Source organism: Sinocyclocheilus anshuiensis, unplaced genomic scaffold (genome assembly GCF_001515605.1).
Source record: "Sinocyclocheilus anshuiensis isolate Anshui unplaced genomic scaffold, SAMN03320099.WGS_v1.1 scaffold238, whole genome shotgun sequence".
NCBI classification, from domain to species: domain Eukaryota; kingdom Metazoa; phylum Chordata; class Actinopteri; order Cypriniformes; family Cyprinidae; genus Sinocyclocheilus; species Sinocyclocheilus anshuiensis.
Genome location: NW_015547674.1, coordinates 823,294 through 838,927, shown reverse-complemented (window position 1 = coordinate 838,927; position 15,634 = coordinate 823,294). Strand labels below are relative to the sequence as shown.

The following is a 15,634-nucleotide window of genomic DNA, read 5'->3' as shown; positions in this document are numbered from 1 at the left end:
GGAACTAAAGTTTGTTTCTCTTTTTGAAGACAGTCTCACCTGACACCACGTGAATACTTTATGCAGGGGAGGGGCAGTGTAGCGTGTTGGCATGAAATTCCCATTTTTTATGCAATTGTGACTCAGCAGATGCGCCTCTCAAAAGTCGCTTGTCCACTGCGAGATCTGGGAATGTGTGTGTAAGTTAGTTTGTTGCATTGTACGATTGCACATAAGCTGGCCTGTTTCAGGAATCATGGATGCTGTGTTTTGTGGGATTGTCATACTACAAGTTTTTACATCGGTTCTGTGCTTTCCGAGCGGGGCACCAGCTTCAGCTTGTGTGGATATGATGCCGAGGCATGAAGGGGTACAGCCCCAGCCAAACCCTGCTCCATACACCATCCATCCAAGCAGCACAGCCTTCCAGACTGGCAACCCCATCACAGGTAGAGGATAAAGCTCATTTGGATGGGGTCACTACAGTTTTAGAAGAGACTTTTAGTAAATTAATTCATGCAGTTCTACATTCTTTTTTCCAAGATGTGCATGTCTGAATCCAAAGCTTACCGAATTCTTGCTAAACTGAGTGTAATTCATAATTGCATGCCAAGGAAAATCCCCTTATATCTAATATATCTATTAGGAAACAAAACTTGGAGATTACTTTTTTGTGTGTGTTATGTTTATCCTTGTTTTTAGACACCATTAGGTTTGTGACATTCAGGCCAAATTCGGGGAATATTTTAACTGCATTTATAACAACTATTTAGCCATTTAATTTAATGCATGTATATCACAAGTGCCTAAAATGAGGATAATTGTATCACTTGTTGTAACGCTTGTTCTCTTGTTGTTTGTCAGTTGTAATCAAAGGTCCTGACTATAGAGGCGTGCTCCTTGAGGCTCGCTCTGGATCTGACTCAAAAGCAATAGGATCCTGGCAGACACCTCCAGATAACACAAAGTTCTTAGAGGTGAGACTTTGGACTATTATGCTTCTATTTTACTGCAATATTTATATCTGAAATAATAAGATCAGATATTATTTAAATGATACAGAACCCCTTTTTATAATTTAGAAACATTAGATTAATTATGAAACTGCGATGCATAGTGAATTCTTCTTTGGGACTACACATATCTAGTCATTTTGTACACTCTAAAAAATGCTGGGTTAAATACAACCCAGTGCTGGGTAAAATAGGGACAATGTCATTTGGGATAGTTATAAGAATATGCAACAACATTATTTAAAGCCTTTATTTAGTAAAAAAAAAAAAAAGTTGTCAATATTGAGCAGAGAGTGTGTGTGTTGATTTACTTTGAGTGTAGCAGGTAAAATGAGCCTAGAACTAGAACAAAGGAAACAGGAAAGTGATGAGAAAAACTAAAAAGTCCATGAAAATGAAACTAAAAATTTGATATATACACTCTAAAAAATGCTGGATTAAATACAACCCAGTGCTGGGTAATATAGGGACAAACCCCAGCACTGGGTTGTATTTAACCCAGCATTTTTTAGATTAAAATGCCTTTTTTTCCATTCCTTGTTTTTGTTTTGGTGGTGTAACAAAACATTCAGAAATATGTCACTGGTACACCTGTTAGTAAATCACAGGCATTATAAATTTGGTAACTGTAGTCACTGTATGTTTCCATCCACCTATTTTTATGCGCATTTTGGATTATCGCATAAAAAACCGCTGGATGGAAACGCCAAGATGCGCATAAATTCTAAAAATGCGCATAAAAAAACCTATGCTCACAACTGAGTAGGATAAGGATTTCTTATCTTTATCCGATAAGAAAAAATGCGCATAAACTGCGACACATTTACTGAATAAATTCCACCATGCGCATTGAAAAAGTCATGTGTCTATATGTTGTTTTGGTCGTTCTGAAAGGCCTGAGCAAAGTCTGTCATCAAAGTATTTCTGTATAATTACTGTCTCACATGACTGCGTTCCCAAACAGCAGCATCCACCTCTAAAAGCAATGACCGCATTTATCGTGTTTCGTCATTTATTGACGAATAAAAAAGTCATTTATTACAAATGAAAATTATTATATTCAGTGGCTTCTCCTAGTTTTCTTAGAGATATTTAGTGCCAGTTTATCAGGAAGTGCCGGTTTTGTTCTCTTTGACTCGTTGGATGGAAACGGTGCTTTATTCGCAAATGTTTCATGCGATATTCCAGTTAAGTTAAATTCGCATCTTTGGATGGAAACCTATCTTGAGGGTCATACACTTGTGTTCCCTAGTGTTCAGGAAACCAGCAAGGTGCCATCACCCATGCCAACACCAACATAAAAAACAACTCCACCGTCTACACCTGGATTCCACCAGCTACAGCGAAAAACATCGTCTTCGTGTAAGAGTGAACAAACACCATCTCAAATTGATACCACATGACTGCTAGTTTGTGCAAAAGAGTCATTTGTATGCTAATACTGTTGTGCATTACAGATTAGAAGGTTTTTCTCCCAAGTAATCCAGAGAAATTATTAAAACACTTCAATATTTGTCCACTTCATCCTTAGGGCGACTGTAGCCCAGCAGCGCACTGTGTTCTGGGTGCAAGTGACGTCCTCGACTTCAAGTGAGTAAATATGGAAATCTGGAATCCCTTTTGTTTTATACTGTATATGTGACCCTAGACCACAAAACTAGTCATAAGTGTACATTTTTCAAAATTGAGATTTATGCATCATCTGAAAGCTGAATAAATAAACTGCAGGGACACACACACACACACACACACATATATATATATATATATTAAAAGGCTGTGAAGTTGTAATGACATTTGTACAAATAAGGAAAAATTTCCTTATTTGAAATTGATAGAAATTTAAACACTGATTAAATAATTTGACTTTTGTCTCTTAATTATCAGGTGAAGGAGGAGGAACATCACTTGATGTACACAATAGAGCTGAAAGGACTGCCACGCCTGTCCTGATCATTCCTGTTGTTCTGCTGGCAAATTTTCAATTTCTACTTGCTTAAGAATGGTCCAGACTGATTGAATTATATTAGGTCAGCTACTCCTTATTAAATATTTAATCAGCATTACACATTTAGGCACACAATGTTATTTGCCTGACTCATGTTTAGCTGATACTTGCATGGGTGTTTAAAAAAAAATAAATAAGATGAAACAAAATAAATAAATATAATGCACCATGATGTTCTTTTGTGATTTGGGTTTGTTCGTTGTGTATTTATTTTTGTATGTGCATTATCCCATATAAATTCTAATTTTGTTAGGCTACTCTGGTGAACATTATCCTGCTGATTGCACAACAGTTTCTCAAGTGAATAAGTAAATGGACATGAGCTAGTGATTTAAATGGAAACAACTTTAATTTAAGAATGAGACCAAGGGGAGCATATGCAAATGAACTAGACAAAAGGAGTGTTTGGGACACAGTCACACAGGCAATATTTTTGCAGCTTCTTTACTAAGGCCCACTGGGTGATTATTATTATTATTATTATTATTATTATTATTATTATTATGCATAATGGTCAGACTTATTTTAAGGTCCAATTCTCACTATTAACTAAATATGAACTATGACTTTTGCCTCAATAAACTCCTAATTTGCTGCTTATTAATAGTAAGGTAGTTAAGTTCAGGTATGGGGTGTATTAAGGGATCTAAAATATGGTCATGCAGAATATGGCATTAATATGTGCTTTATAAGTCCTAATAAACAGCAAATATGCTAATATGCATGCTAGTTAATAGTGAAAATTGATCCTTAAAATAAAGTGTTACCAAAATAATAATAATTAATATTAACACGATATTAGATTTCAGTGTAGCACATACATAAATGGTTCAAATAAGCCATCTCGGTAACACTTTAGAATAGGGAACACATATTCACTATTAACTAAGAAGAACAGACTCATAATTTGCTGCTTATTAATAGTCAGTAAGTTAGTTGTTAAGTTTAGGTATGTGTAGGATTAAGGGATCTAAAACATGGCCATGCAGAATAAGGCATTATTATGTGCTTTATAAGTGCCAAAAACAGTCAATATGCTAGTAATATGCATGCTAATAAGCGACTAATTAATAGCGAGAATTGGTCCTTAAAGTGTTACCGAAAACTCTTATTCAAGATGCAGAAAAATGCATTCATTACTTCAATGCTGCATTACCATAATGTGCTAAACTGAAAAACTGCTTTCTACAAAGTAAATACTGCCTATTTTTTCAAAGCATGTGAAACCTTTCAAACAATAATATGCTGCATTACATCACTATGTTGCATGTTTAATTCAGCAAGTTCTCTCAAAAGTATTAGTACTAAACTTTAACCAGAGTTAAAGGCTTTCTTCATTTTTGATGAAACACAAAGAACAGTCACATTATAAACAGAATACCATTATAACCAATGTGAACACCTTTGTGTGTCCAGAGGTGACAGCTCAGTAAATACAGAGCAATGATATGTTTGATAGCGACAACCAGTAATAAAACGTAACACACAATGGAAAACTGTTTCCAATTATTGTTGTTGTTTTTCAGTGATAATCATAATATTTTGGACTGTTCTTATATAACAAATCACCCTAACACAATAATGGGGGAAAAATGTACTGACAGAAATCAAAGATTTGTGTTTGAAATGAAATTCAGTTCAATTCAATTTTAGCTTAGGTTTGGAAGTAAAATTGACAAAAACATCATTATAAATAAATACAATTTAATAAAAAATTAAATTTAATTAAAAAAAATATATTTTTTATTTAAACAAATTAAATAAAAATCTGCTAAATGACTAAATGTAAATGTAAATAAATACATCTTAGCTTCATGTATCCTAAATCAAATAAAGAAAAAAAAAAAAAAAGCCTGCAGCTGTAATTACTTCCGGTTCATTCAATGCATGGTACAGCTAAGCACATTGTGGTTTACAGTAATCCAATAAGTACCAGTGATAAGTCAGGGAAGAGAAGAAACATAAAAATAAATAAATCAATAAAAATTAAAAAGTGCATATATTATCTTTTATATAACATATATTTAAGTACTTGTACAACACTAGTCAGGCTTCACAAGTAAAGCAAGAGACTATTCACTTAATACACAGGTGTTTTCTTCATATAGTGAATTCTATAAAGTATTTAAATGATCTTCTTGAGCTCGTCATACAGAACCAGGACGAAGGCTCCACCCATGCCTCTGAGCACATTGGACAAAGTACCCTTGAAGAAGGCCTTGCCACCCTCATCACGTGCAATCTTCCTCCAGCAGTCAATGGTGCCACTGTACATTATGTCAGCTAAAAAAAATAAAATAATAATAATTAAACACTTAAAGGAATAGTTCATCCAAAAATTAAAATTTGCTAAAAAAAATAAATAAATTACTCACCCTAAGGCCATCCAAGATTAGGATGAGTTTGTTTCTTCATCAGGTTTGTAGAAATATAGCATTGCATCAGTGTCTCATCAATGGATGCTCTGCAGTGAATGGGTGCCGTCAGAATGAGAGTCCAAACAGATGATAAAAACATCACAATAATCCACAAGTAATACACACCACTCCAGTCCATCAGTTAAAATATGAGTCCATAAACCATAATAACGGTAATAGTGAAAAAGTTCATCCCCTGTCCATCCTCTCAAATCGAAATCCACCAACATATTTGTTTGGAACTGACTGTTTTCGCTGGTAAACGGTGTTTGATCTGCATATTTCCCTACTGATTCAGACTAGATGACTTTTTCGTTGGGAAAAACTATATTATGGTTTAAAGTAAAAAAAAAACATCATGATGAATGTATTACAAACACAGCTTTTGGCTTCTCAAGTCATTAACTGATGGACTGGAGCGGTGTGAATTACTTGTGATGTTTTTATCAGCTGTTTGGGCTCATTCTGACGGCACCCATTCACTGCAGAGCATCCATTGCTGAGACACTGATGCAATGCTACATTTCTACAAATCTGTTCCCGTGAAGAAACTCATTTTCATCCAATTTTAATTTGCAGGTGAACTATTGCTTTAACATCATATTAAGACTGAACACAACCAAACATCAAAAGGCCTAATAATTTTGTATGGAACATGGGAGGAAACAGGGGTTGGACATCACCTCCTTTACGCCCAGACTGCATCATCATACGACGACGTACTGTGTCGAAGGGATACGATGCAACACCAGCGACGGCAGTGACTGACTGAGCAATCATCCAGCTCACCACAATATGAGTGTTCTTTGGGTCAGGTAGCATGCCTGTAAAACAAAGATATTTCAATGAAATACCAAAATTATAAACATTATATTTTTTGCTAAAACAAGACAGATAAGCTAAATTTTACATGTTGCATGTTGGAGCTTTCATATTTTAAGTGGTACAACTTAATTATATGCTTCTTTCAGGACTCAAGATTGCTGTTAGAAATGATACATATATTGGGAGGTGGGAGTACAGAAACTAATAACAATCACAATATTACTATTTTATTTTACAAATACAGTAAGTGCAGTTACTCACAATATTATTGCATATTTTGTCTCATGACATGCACATTTGACAGTAAGCTGCTGAATTTAAGTTGGGATGCATATGTAAATGTACTACATTAACATCACTATAAGTAAAAAGTGTAAATAATCAAAGAGAGCTGGGCAACTTTGTAGTGGCACCCATGTGACCTGTCGAACTGACAGGAAGAAAAGTTGCAAAATATGGCCATTTAGTCATTTAAAAGTTTTAAAGTCATTTAGCATAGAGCTGTCGGGACCCAAGCACTCAAAGTGTGAAGGGCCCTTGTTTTCCTAAGGATTACTATTCTTATTAAGGCACAAAGCACTGAAAGTGCTTGTTTTTCATAAGGAGGATTATTATTTTAAGCAGCAGAATTTTTTATAGGTAAAAAAGTTTGAGAACCACTGTGTTAGGCATAGGCATAGACTTTGTTTTGTTAAAGTTGGAGGCTCCTGGTTAGAGGACAGAACTGATAAATCATAACCCACCAAAGTGGCTAGTGAGTTGATTTTGAATAGGATTTGATTTGCATTACCAACCATGACTGATTTTCAAACCCTGTTTCTTAACAAGCTTGACAACTTTTTAAAGTAGTCATACTTAGTCAATTAGTCATTAGCACTGCCCAACAGGAAGCTGGCCATTTTGGATTTAATGTGCATTTAATGTGAATTTTAAATACTCCTTCAAGAGGATTAATGCAATTCAGCCCAACACTGGTAAATATTATGAATTTAATATGGAAAATTGAATCTCTCAATGAAATCTGCAATATTGTCCAGTTGGTTATTGATGTTTTTTGTTTGTTTGTTTGTTTTTTTGTGAGATAAAATAAACGTAAGTATGCAAGTGAAAGTGCAATAATTCTAATGAAATGTAAATCAATATTACTCAAATTAAAACATTTGTGACCCTGGAGCACAAAAGCAGTCTTAAGTCACTGGGGTATATTATATAGCAAACACCAAAAATGCATTGTATGGGTCAAAATTATACATTTTTCTTTTAGGCCAAAAATCATTAGGATATTAAGTAAATATCATGTTCGATTAAGATATTTAGTAAATTTCCTACCGTAAATATACCAAAACTTAATTTTTGATTAGTAATATGCATTGCTAAGAACTTCATTTGAACAACTTTAAAGATGATTTTCTCAATATTTAGATTTTTTTGCACCCTCAGATTCCAGATTTTCCAGAATAGTTGTATCTCGGCCAAATATTATCCTATACTAACAAACCATACATCATTGGAAAGCTTATTTATTCAGCTTTCAGATGACGTATAAATCTCAATTTCGAAAAATTGACACTTATGACTGGTTTTGTGGTCCAGGGTCACATTTGTGATAACTTGTGATCAATATAATTGTGATTTTCAGTTTAACAATTATTGTGTAACCCTACCTCAGCCCCTGATGTTAGCATATACTAGTCATGGCCCTCAAGGGGCAATCTGCCTTATGTCTAACTCACCTTTTGCGGTGTCATAGATGCCAAAGTAAGCCGCCCTGTAGATGATGATGCCTTGCATAGACACGTTGAAGCCCTGATACAAGCCTTTTAGACCATCAGACTTGAAGATCTTTACTAAACAGTTTCCAAGGCCTGTGAATTCTCTCTCTGCACCAGCCTTTCCGACATCAGCAGACAAACGGGTTCTGGCAAAGTCAAGGGGGTAAACCAAGCACAGAGACGTGGCTCCAGCAGCACCACCAGAGGCGAGGTTCCCAGCGAAGTACCTCCAAAACTGGGTGCGCTTGTCCACGCCATCCAGGAAAATCTTCTTATACTTATCCTTGAAAGCGAAGTTGAGAGCTTGTGTTGGGAAGTACCTAATGACATTGGCCAAGTTGCCTCTCCAGAAGGACAGGAAGCCCTGCTCCTTGGGAATACGTACTACACAGTCTACAATACCTTTGTATTGTTTGTCTGCTGTGATTTGCTTGCTGGCATGCTGGACCTGTAAGAAAAGGGCACAATTTCACAAACAATTAATGTATAAAACATCACTGAACGCAACCCTTTCAAATTTATTGCAATGACCTTTGTGTCACCAGTTGTAAGACACCAAGTTGTCAGTCAACACAAAATATTTCAATATCCCTTCAAAACATGTATTGGTCCACTTTTCCAGAAGAGAGACAAAATGCTTATATCTGCTATACCTTTGTCAGCTTTAGTATACAAATGGAAAGTCAACAGATATAGACTAAAGGTCACAATATTTTCAGTGGCAGTGGTGGTCTTGGTTGCAACCCTCCATGAGGCTATTAGGGCTGCCCTGCAAATAGATTCTCCTTGCCACAGCCTTGATTACAACTATTGACAATTAGGTCAAGTTGATCACTAACCAGAATAAAAGAAATAACTAGTTTAACATTAGCAATTACAACTTTCATACATGCCTACACATGTTCAAACGTTCAAGTAGATTTAGACAGCTATAATCCCATAGAACCTTGAGACACTATACATTTGTAGTTATATTTACTTAACATATTTAGTATTAAACATTTATTGCCTATTAAACTACATTAAATATGTTTCATGCATGACAAAAATGTGTGTAATATATCACAACAAAACAGCTCAAACTCTTCCACATTCTAGCCAAATTACAGACTCCACCCTGGGTCACATACTCGATCATAGACTGTTAAATTAAATTATTTCTCATATATATCTCACAACGGTCTTGAGGAAGGGCATTGCATGCACAAGTAAGGGGTTAAGTCATAATAAGACCATGTCTGGTTAAGTTGCATATTTTCGTTTGAAACAACCCATCGTGTGGTGTCCCCTTTTCACAGTGCCCTTCAAGGCTGCAAAAATGCTGCTCAAAATTTGCAATGGGTCGTTCTTGATTATATTTTAAAGACCTTATAGAGATTGAACTAAAAATAAATAAATGAATAAAATAAAAGTTTCAAAGAAAAGACTTGAAAACACAATTAGAAAATTAAATTGATAATGTAAATTATGACCTTTTAGATTTGTTTTATATTCATTAGCCTTGAATATAGTTACTTTAAATATCATGTATCCACTGCCCATGTTAAATCTAAACCTAACCTTGCAAATAACCTTACATCAATGGAAACTGCAAGTTGAAAAAAATCATTTTGATTATAATCTCTTTTGTTGTGTGATGCCATCATTATGCAAGGTGTGGGTTGGGGTTAGAAATAGCCTTGTGTGTACTTGTATTAAGATATATTTGTGGATATTATAATATGAAGATACATTTCTATAGATATGACTAATATTAAAGTGTAATTTTGGCCACCCCTGAAAGGGGTCATATTATCGACATTACCATGAGCAGCTGAATTAAACTAGAATACCCCGCTCATTCAATGCAGTGTCCAAAATACATAGGCATGTTGAATGATAACATTTGCTTTAACTTAATGCTCTTTAACTGAACATGTGAAGCTAACGGTTTGCTGAAATATCAACAACAACACTAAAATAAGAGTGTGTGGTTTATTTGTGAATCAGATGCTTGTGAAAGATGCATTCGTTTCTATAGCAACAGTTATGCACCCGGTGCGTTAATTAAGAATCATAATTGGTCCAATTAATTTTTATTGTAAGATAAAGTTATGTAGCATTACATATTAAGAACTAAGAATTAAGAACATGATCTAACAATGGACAAGAGTATATTTATTAATTAACCAAGATGGACAAATGTGTGAAAAAGATTAATTAATTCATACCTAATTTACAATGCAATGCAGGTTACACATGCAAAGAGTAATCTATACAAGTTTGTTGTAACATGTGAAGCTAACGGTTTGCTGAAATATCAACAACAACACTAAAATAAGAGTGTGTGGTTTATTTGTGAATCAGATGCTTGTGAAAGATGCATTCGTTTCTATAGCAACAGTTATGCACCCGGTGCGTTAAGAATCATAATTGGTTCAATTAATTTTTATTGTAAGATAAAGTTATGTAGCATTACATATTAAGAACTAAGAATTAAGAACATGATCTAACAATGGACAAGAGTATATTTATTAATTAACCAAGATGGACAAATGTGTGAAAAAGATTAATTAATTCATACCTAATTTACAATGCAATGCAGGTTACACATGCAAAGAGTAATCTATACAAGTTTGTTGTAAAGCATACCTGAAGGAGCAGCTTGACTCTTTCTATGGGCGCAACAGCAGTCTCAGAGATCGCAGCTGCGATTCCACCAGCCAAAAAGTTCTTGGTGTATAAAATAGCAGTCTCGCTCATTGTTGCGTGATGCTACTAGCTATTGACTGCATTTATAGATGTTCAATTACTTTTCTAAGGCCCTGATTGCGAGATACAGTGGGAAGTCTGTTCTTTTGTTACTGGCTCATCTGTACTTTAAAGAAGAGGAAATCCGATCTCTGTTCTGAAATATTAGGTGTCTGAGATATTCAGTTGCACTGCCTTCCTGGAAAAACCAGTTAGACCAGCTAGTCAACCAACATCATTGGGAGCTCAAGCACACATGGGAATGGCTGACAGACACAGATGGTGTTTGAAACTGCTTGGAGTGAAAGCTGATCCAGCAGATCAATTACAAACTAGAGTAGGCTGTGGATGTGGTCCAAGGTGTAGGTAAGCAATTAAAAAGTGACTCAAAATAGTTTTCACAAGTTCAAAATGAGATAGCCAATCTTCCTTTTTCTCAACAGGAATTGAGTGCAGCAGGTCTGGCAAGGAAAACATAGGATGTCTTTGTTGCTTTGTCGAGATCAGGAATGATGGATACTGTATTTTTTGGAATTATCATACTATAAGTTTTGACATCTACTTTGTCCTATCCAACAGGAGCACCAACTTCAGCTTGTGTGTGTCACATTCTCACCAGACTCCCCCTCTCCCAACACACTCTGCTCACTCTCCCTTGCATTCTAATTACACAAACCTGGATCTCATTAATCTAATCATCAAAGACTGCACTTATACCTTGCACTCACACTTATTTTTGGTCTCGTCTTATTGATGTTACCCACAAAGACTGTCAGACACCCATTTTCCTTACCTGTGGATTTACTTGCCCGGACATTCTCCTTGTTGTTCTCCATCATCTGTTCTCCAGCTTTATCTCCATTGTTGATCTCCACAATATGTTATTGTTACGCCCCCTAGCGATTCGGGGTATGGAATAGAGCTATCCTGATAACCAGGACCTGCTCGATACCGAGAAGGATCCCAGACGAGCCCCCAAAATGATGTTACGCCCCCTAGCGATTCAGGGTATGGAATAGAGCAAACATAATAAAGATAGCCTATACCGTAATTTTCCCCGAGATCAACTGCTGCGGAGCAACAGACAGACAACGACTGAAGTTGCAAACGTGGTTCTCTTTATTTACAATTGTGTACCAATGAGAATAACCAAATCACCAAAATAAATACAATTATATACAAATTATACAGAAATAAATGATACAAACCACAACAGGGAAGGAACACAAGCGGTGCTAAATCAAAGAAAATAACAAAACCAAACAGACGCTAACTGAACCCAACCCTCTAAACTAACTGGAAAACAAACCAAAAAAGGAAAAGTCTTCGACGTAACACACGCCCTAGTTAGAACTACACTCACTATCAAAACCATACATCGGGTGGCACAAGCTTCTTACCTAATGTGTCTAACAGTAGAAAATCTATGTGGGTGCGATATGTATGTCACATGACGTACCCTCCCTTTACTTCCCTCTGGGTTTGTTGGAGCATAGCTTAGGTAGGATGTAAACTCAATAACAACCTAAACAAACAAGCGAACCATGCTGAAAAGCGTAGAGTGTCAACAAAACACAAGAGCAAAGCTCGCCAACACAAAAGACTCAAAGTCTCCAATCTCCTCCTCTTCCTGTCACTGGAGCAGCTTAAATCACAGGTCACGGTCCATGATTGGTTCAAATCCGGCAGTTCATCCAGCCAATCGTAAATCCTACATTTAGAAGGACAGCAGAGAACGAATAACAAAGGAAAGGAGGAGGGAACTACAAAAACAAAACTCCTGGCACGTAACAGTTCTCCAGCATTATCTCTATTTATCATCTCCATTGCCAGTTCTCTCTATTGTCGATCTCTGTGTCAGCTCTCTCTCTGTGGTTTCCATGTGTTCCCATCTACATCTATAAAGAAAGACTTACTCTCTGAGATAAGTGCATTCCTTCTTTTCACTGTTCACTCACCTGCATTCCTGTCATTCATCAAACCATTTAAATAAACCCCACATTTGAGTTCATCTTCTGTCACTGCTTCTGAGTCCCATAACAGAAGACCAGTGAACTCTATGGGATTATCATCCAGTAGTGCTCTGGATCCAATTAAGGAATTGGTATACCAACTTCATTGAGCACTCACTATTCCATCTCATCCTTTTACCCAGTCCTTAGATGCTTTCTTTGCTCATTTCCGTGAAGTCCTTGGACATCCCGTGCGTGACTCTGTAAACAAATAACTCTACCGACTACACCAGGGAAAACAAGCCATCTTGGATTATGCTCTGCAGTTTCGAACTGGCCCTCCTCACAGCCTATCAACTGAGCCTTGAACCATCTCTTCAACTGCATCTCTCGGCCTCACAACACCATAGGTCTTGAGTGTTTCATCCAGCTCTCCATCAGGGTATCCCATTGGATGATGTCCTACCTTCATGACCATCCTACCTTGCAAGCCCCATAGGCCAGACACACTGTCCAACCCTCCAGAAGCAGATATTGAACCCATGCAAGCAGACTCATTCAGATAAATCCTCACCAAATGACAACATAAGTCTCCAAAACCCCCTCTGTCTTTACTGGAGAGATGATGGCATATCCTTTCCAAATGTTCCTGTGAGACCTCATCTGCCAGTGAGTCATGTTCATTCTCTTGCTGTGAATCAATCTCCCCTGCATACCATGATGACAGTAACCAGTTCCCACATCTCTGTCTTAGTCAAAGCCCTTCTCGTGTCTGGGTTGGCAGGGAACGTCATCTTTGAACACCTCTGCCACCAGCTCCACCTCTGCTTGATCCCCTGCTCCACCACGCTCATGTCTTTACTGGTTCTGGAATGCCCCACTGCTGACATCATCCTGGGGCGTCTGTGGCTTCAACACCACTCACCTGTGCACCTGTGTTGCAGCCTGGAATTAAACCACGCCATGCTGGTTTCATCTGGCCAGAGAACTGCCCCCCCCCGACTGAGCCTGGTTTCTCCCAAGGTTTTTTTTCTCCATTTCTGTCACCGATGGAGTTTTGGTTCCTTGCCACTGTCACCTTTGGCTTGCTTAGTTGGGGACGCTTGACTGATTGAACAGACATTATTGGAAGAGAGCTGAACTGGATGATGGCATCACTGAATCATCAATGAACTGACTTTAGTTGGAAAAATGACTCTTTGTTATCGTCCTCTTGCATTATTGACAAACTATTTTCCTGCTTGACACTGTAAAGCTGCTTTGACACAATCAGTATTGTATGAAGCGCTATACAAGTAAAGGTGACTTCACTTGACTTGACTACTCACCTCTGCTAGCATGGTGAAAAACTTGCTTCCAACAATGCCTCCATCTTCCAAACCATCCAAGTACCAATTCACGTGGTGGTCCAGAAGTAATTCAAAGCCAAGCTATCTCCATCTAGAGCACACACTCTGAGTCCCAAATTGACAGCCCCTTAGAATCCCAACCATTGCAGGATGTCTTCAGCTTCAAGTGTGAGTCACAACTTCCTCCTCACCAACCATGGGAATGTGCCACTGATCTTCTGCCAGGTTACCATTACCCAGAGGACGGATTTAGCCTTTGACACTTTCAGAGCAGAAAGCTATGGAGAAAGTATTTTGAGGAGGCGTTGAACCTGAGATACATTCACCCCTCTGTGCCCTTTGCTGTTTCAGGTTTCTTGTTTATGGCCAAAAAGGAGGCTTGAAACCTTACTTCAACTACAGAGCCCCCAGAAACACATCATCCCATCCTCGTTGTCACTGATCATCACAACCTCGAATACCTGAGTGAGACTCAACATCTGAACCCCTGCCAGGCCTGGGGGGCATTCTTCAACTACTTCAATTTCATTATCTCCTATCGTCCAGGATCCAAAAATGTCAAGACTGATGCCCTCTCTTGCCTCCACTGACCTATTTCATCCAAGGACATCCCAACTGCATCAATCTCCAAATCTCCCCTGCCAACGTCCAGCTGGAAAGCTCCTTCGTCTGTCCATTCTTCGCCATCCCTGGTTGTTTCTCTAAGGTTTGTCGACTAGTGCTGATGAAGGGCCTTCCCCACTGCTGCAAAGCACTGTTCCTTATAATTCCTTCCAGAATTATGGCCTCCCATTAATGTCCCGGGTCTAGTGAAACTTCTTTCTCCCTCAAAGGTGTGTCAGTAAGTCTGTCATCCTTAGTCAGAAGGGCAGACGAAGTGGAAGATTCAGGAGATAGGATGCTTCCAGCGGACATACTGTCATTAACAGCACAGCTGGAACGATTCCTCCCTTGGGCCGAGTTCACCCAGAACTCCCTCCATCAGCCAACCACCCTTTTGACCCTCTTTCCAGTGTATATTCAGCTTCCAAACACACCTGTATCCCTGGTCAGGAGAGCCATTGAAGGTTCCAGGGCCACTGGTTCCAAGACAGCGAGAGGGTCTGGAACTCAGCTCATGTCCACCTGCAAAAGGCAGTAAGGAGATTTCAGGCTGATGTCATGGGAGCAAAAACACCTAATTACCATCCTGGGCAGAAGATCTGGCTCTCCATCCAGGAAATCTACCCCCGGCTGCCCTGTTGCAAGTTGAGTCCCTGCTACGTTGGCCATTCACCATTTAAAGACAGTTAAATGCTATGAAATACTACTGTAATTCACTACTGTAATTCTCCCACATTCCATGTCAAGTCAAGTCAAGTCACCTTTATTTATATAGCGCTTTTAACAATACAGATTGTGTCAAAGCAACTGAACAGCATTAATTAGGAAAATAGTGTCAATAATGCAAAATGACAATAGTAAACACAAATTTGTCTCACTCCTCAAGTCTCACCATCCCTCTGTCTTCTTCCTTCTCAGAATCTGGTGTGACTGAAGGTCAACCTCCTTCTTTGCTCCTGGATGACAGGTCAGTGTACAGTCCATGA

The 15,634-nt window shown here is 37.9% G+C and overlaps 2 protein-coding genes across 3 annotated transcripts; one reads left to right on the top strand and one right to left on the bottom strand.

Annotated features, from left to right (window-relative positions):
- The first annotated feature begins 144 nt into the window (after positions 1 to 144).
- On the top strand, positions 145 to 3,161 carry LOC107702906 (putative defense protein 3). The gene is made up of 5 exons (XM_016505343.1): positions 145 to 428; positions 844 to 956; positions 2,245 to 2,354; positions 2,524 to 2,582; positions 2,880 to 3,161. Exons 1-5 carry the CDS (start codon positions 236 to 238, stop codon positions 2,990 to 2,992), a joined length of 588 nt encoding a protein of 195 aa, XP_016360829.1. The 5' UTR covers positions 145 to 235; the 3' UTR covers positions 2,993 to 3,161.
- A 1,964-nt stretch (positions 3,162 to 5,125) lies between these two features.
- LOC107702905 (ADP/ATP translocase 2-like) lies at positions 5,126 to 11,586 on the bottom strand. Of its 2 annotated transcripts, none has more exons than XM_016505342.1 (4): positions 11,538 to 11,586; positions 7,976 to 8,462; positions 6,101 to 6,241; positions 5,126 to 5,283 (listed from the first exon to the last, which is right to left on the bottom strand). In XM_016505342.1, exons 1-4 carry the CDS (start codon positions 11,559 to 11,561, stop codon positions 5,126 to 5,128), a joined length of 810 nt encoding a protein of 269 aa, XP_016360828.1. In that variant the 5' UTR covers positions 11,562 to 11,586. The 2 variants fall into 2 exon arrangements, with proteins under 2 accessions (XP_016360828.1, XP_016360826.1); XM_016505340.1 differs by lacking the exon at positions 11,538 to 11,586 and adding an exon at positions 10,646 to 10,756.
- Positions 11,587 to 15,634: the final 4,048 nt, after the last annotated feature.

Bases quoted from the DNA above. Each gene is read 5' to 3' on its own strand.
- LOC107702906 (XM_016505343.1), top strand. From the start codon at position 236: ATGGATGCTGTGTTTTGTGGGATTGTCATACTACAAGTTTTTACATCG. The intron at 957-2,244 runs GTGAGACTTTGG...TGTGTTCCCTAG, and splicing joins ATAACACAAAGTTCTTAGAG to TGTTCAGGAAACCAGCAAGG. The intron at 2,583-2,879 runs GTGAGTAAATAT...CTTAATTATCAG, and splicing joins AGTGACGTCCTCGACTTCAA to GTGAAGGAGGAGGAACATCA.
- LOC107702905 (XM_016505340.1), bottom strand. From the start codon at position 10,756: ATGAGCGAGACTGCTATTTTATACACCAAGAACTTTTTGGCTGGTGGA. The intron at 8,463-10,645 runs GTATGCTTTACA...CTTTTCTTACAG, and splicing joins GAGTCAAGCTGCTCCTTCAG to GTCCAGCATGCCAGCAAGCA. The intron at 5,284-6,100 runs GTGATGTCCAAC...TATTTTTTTTAG, and splicing joins GCAGTCTGGGCGTAAAGGAG to CTGACATAATGTACAGTGGC.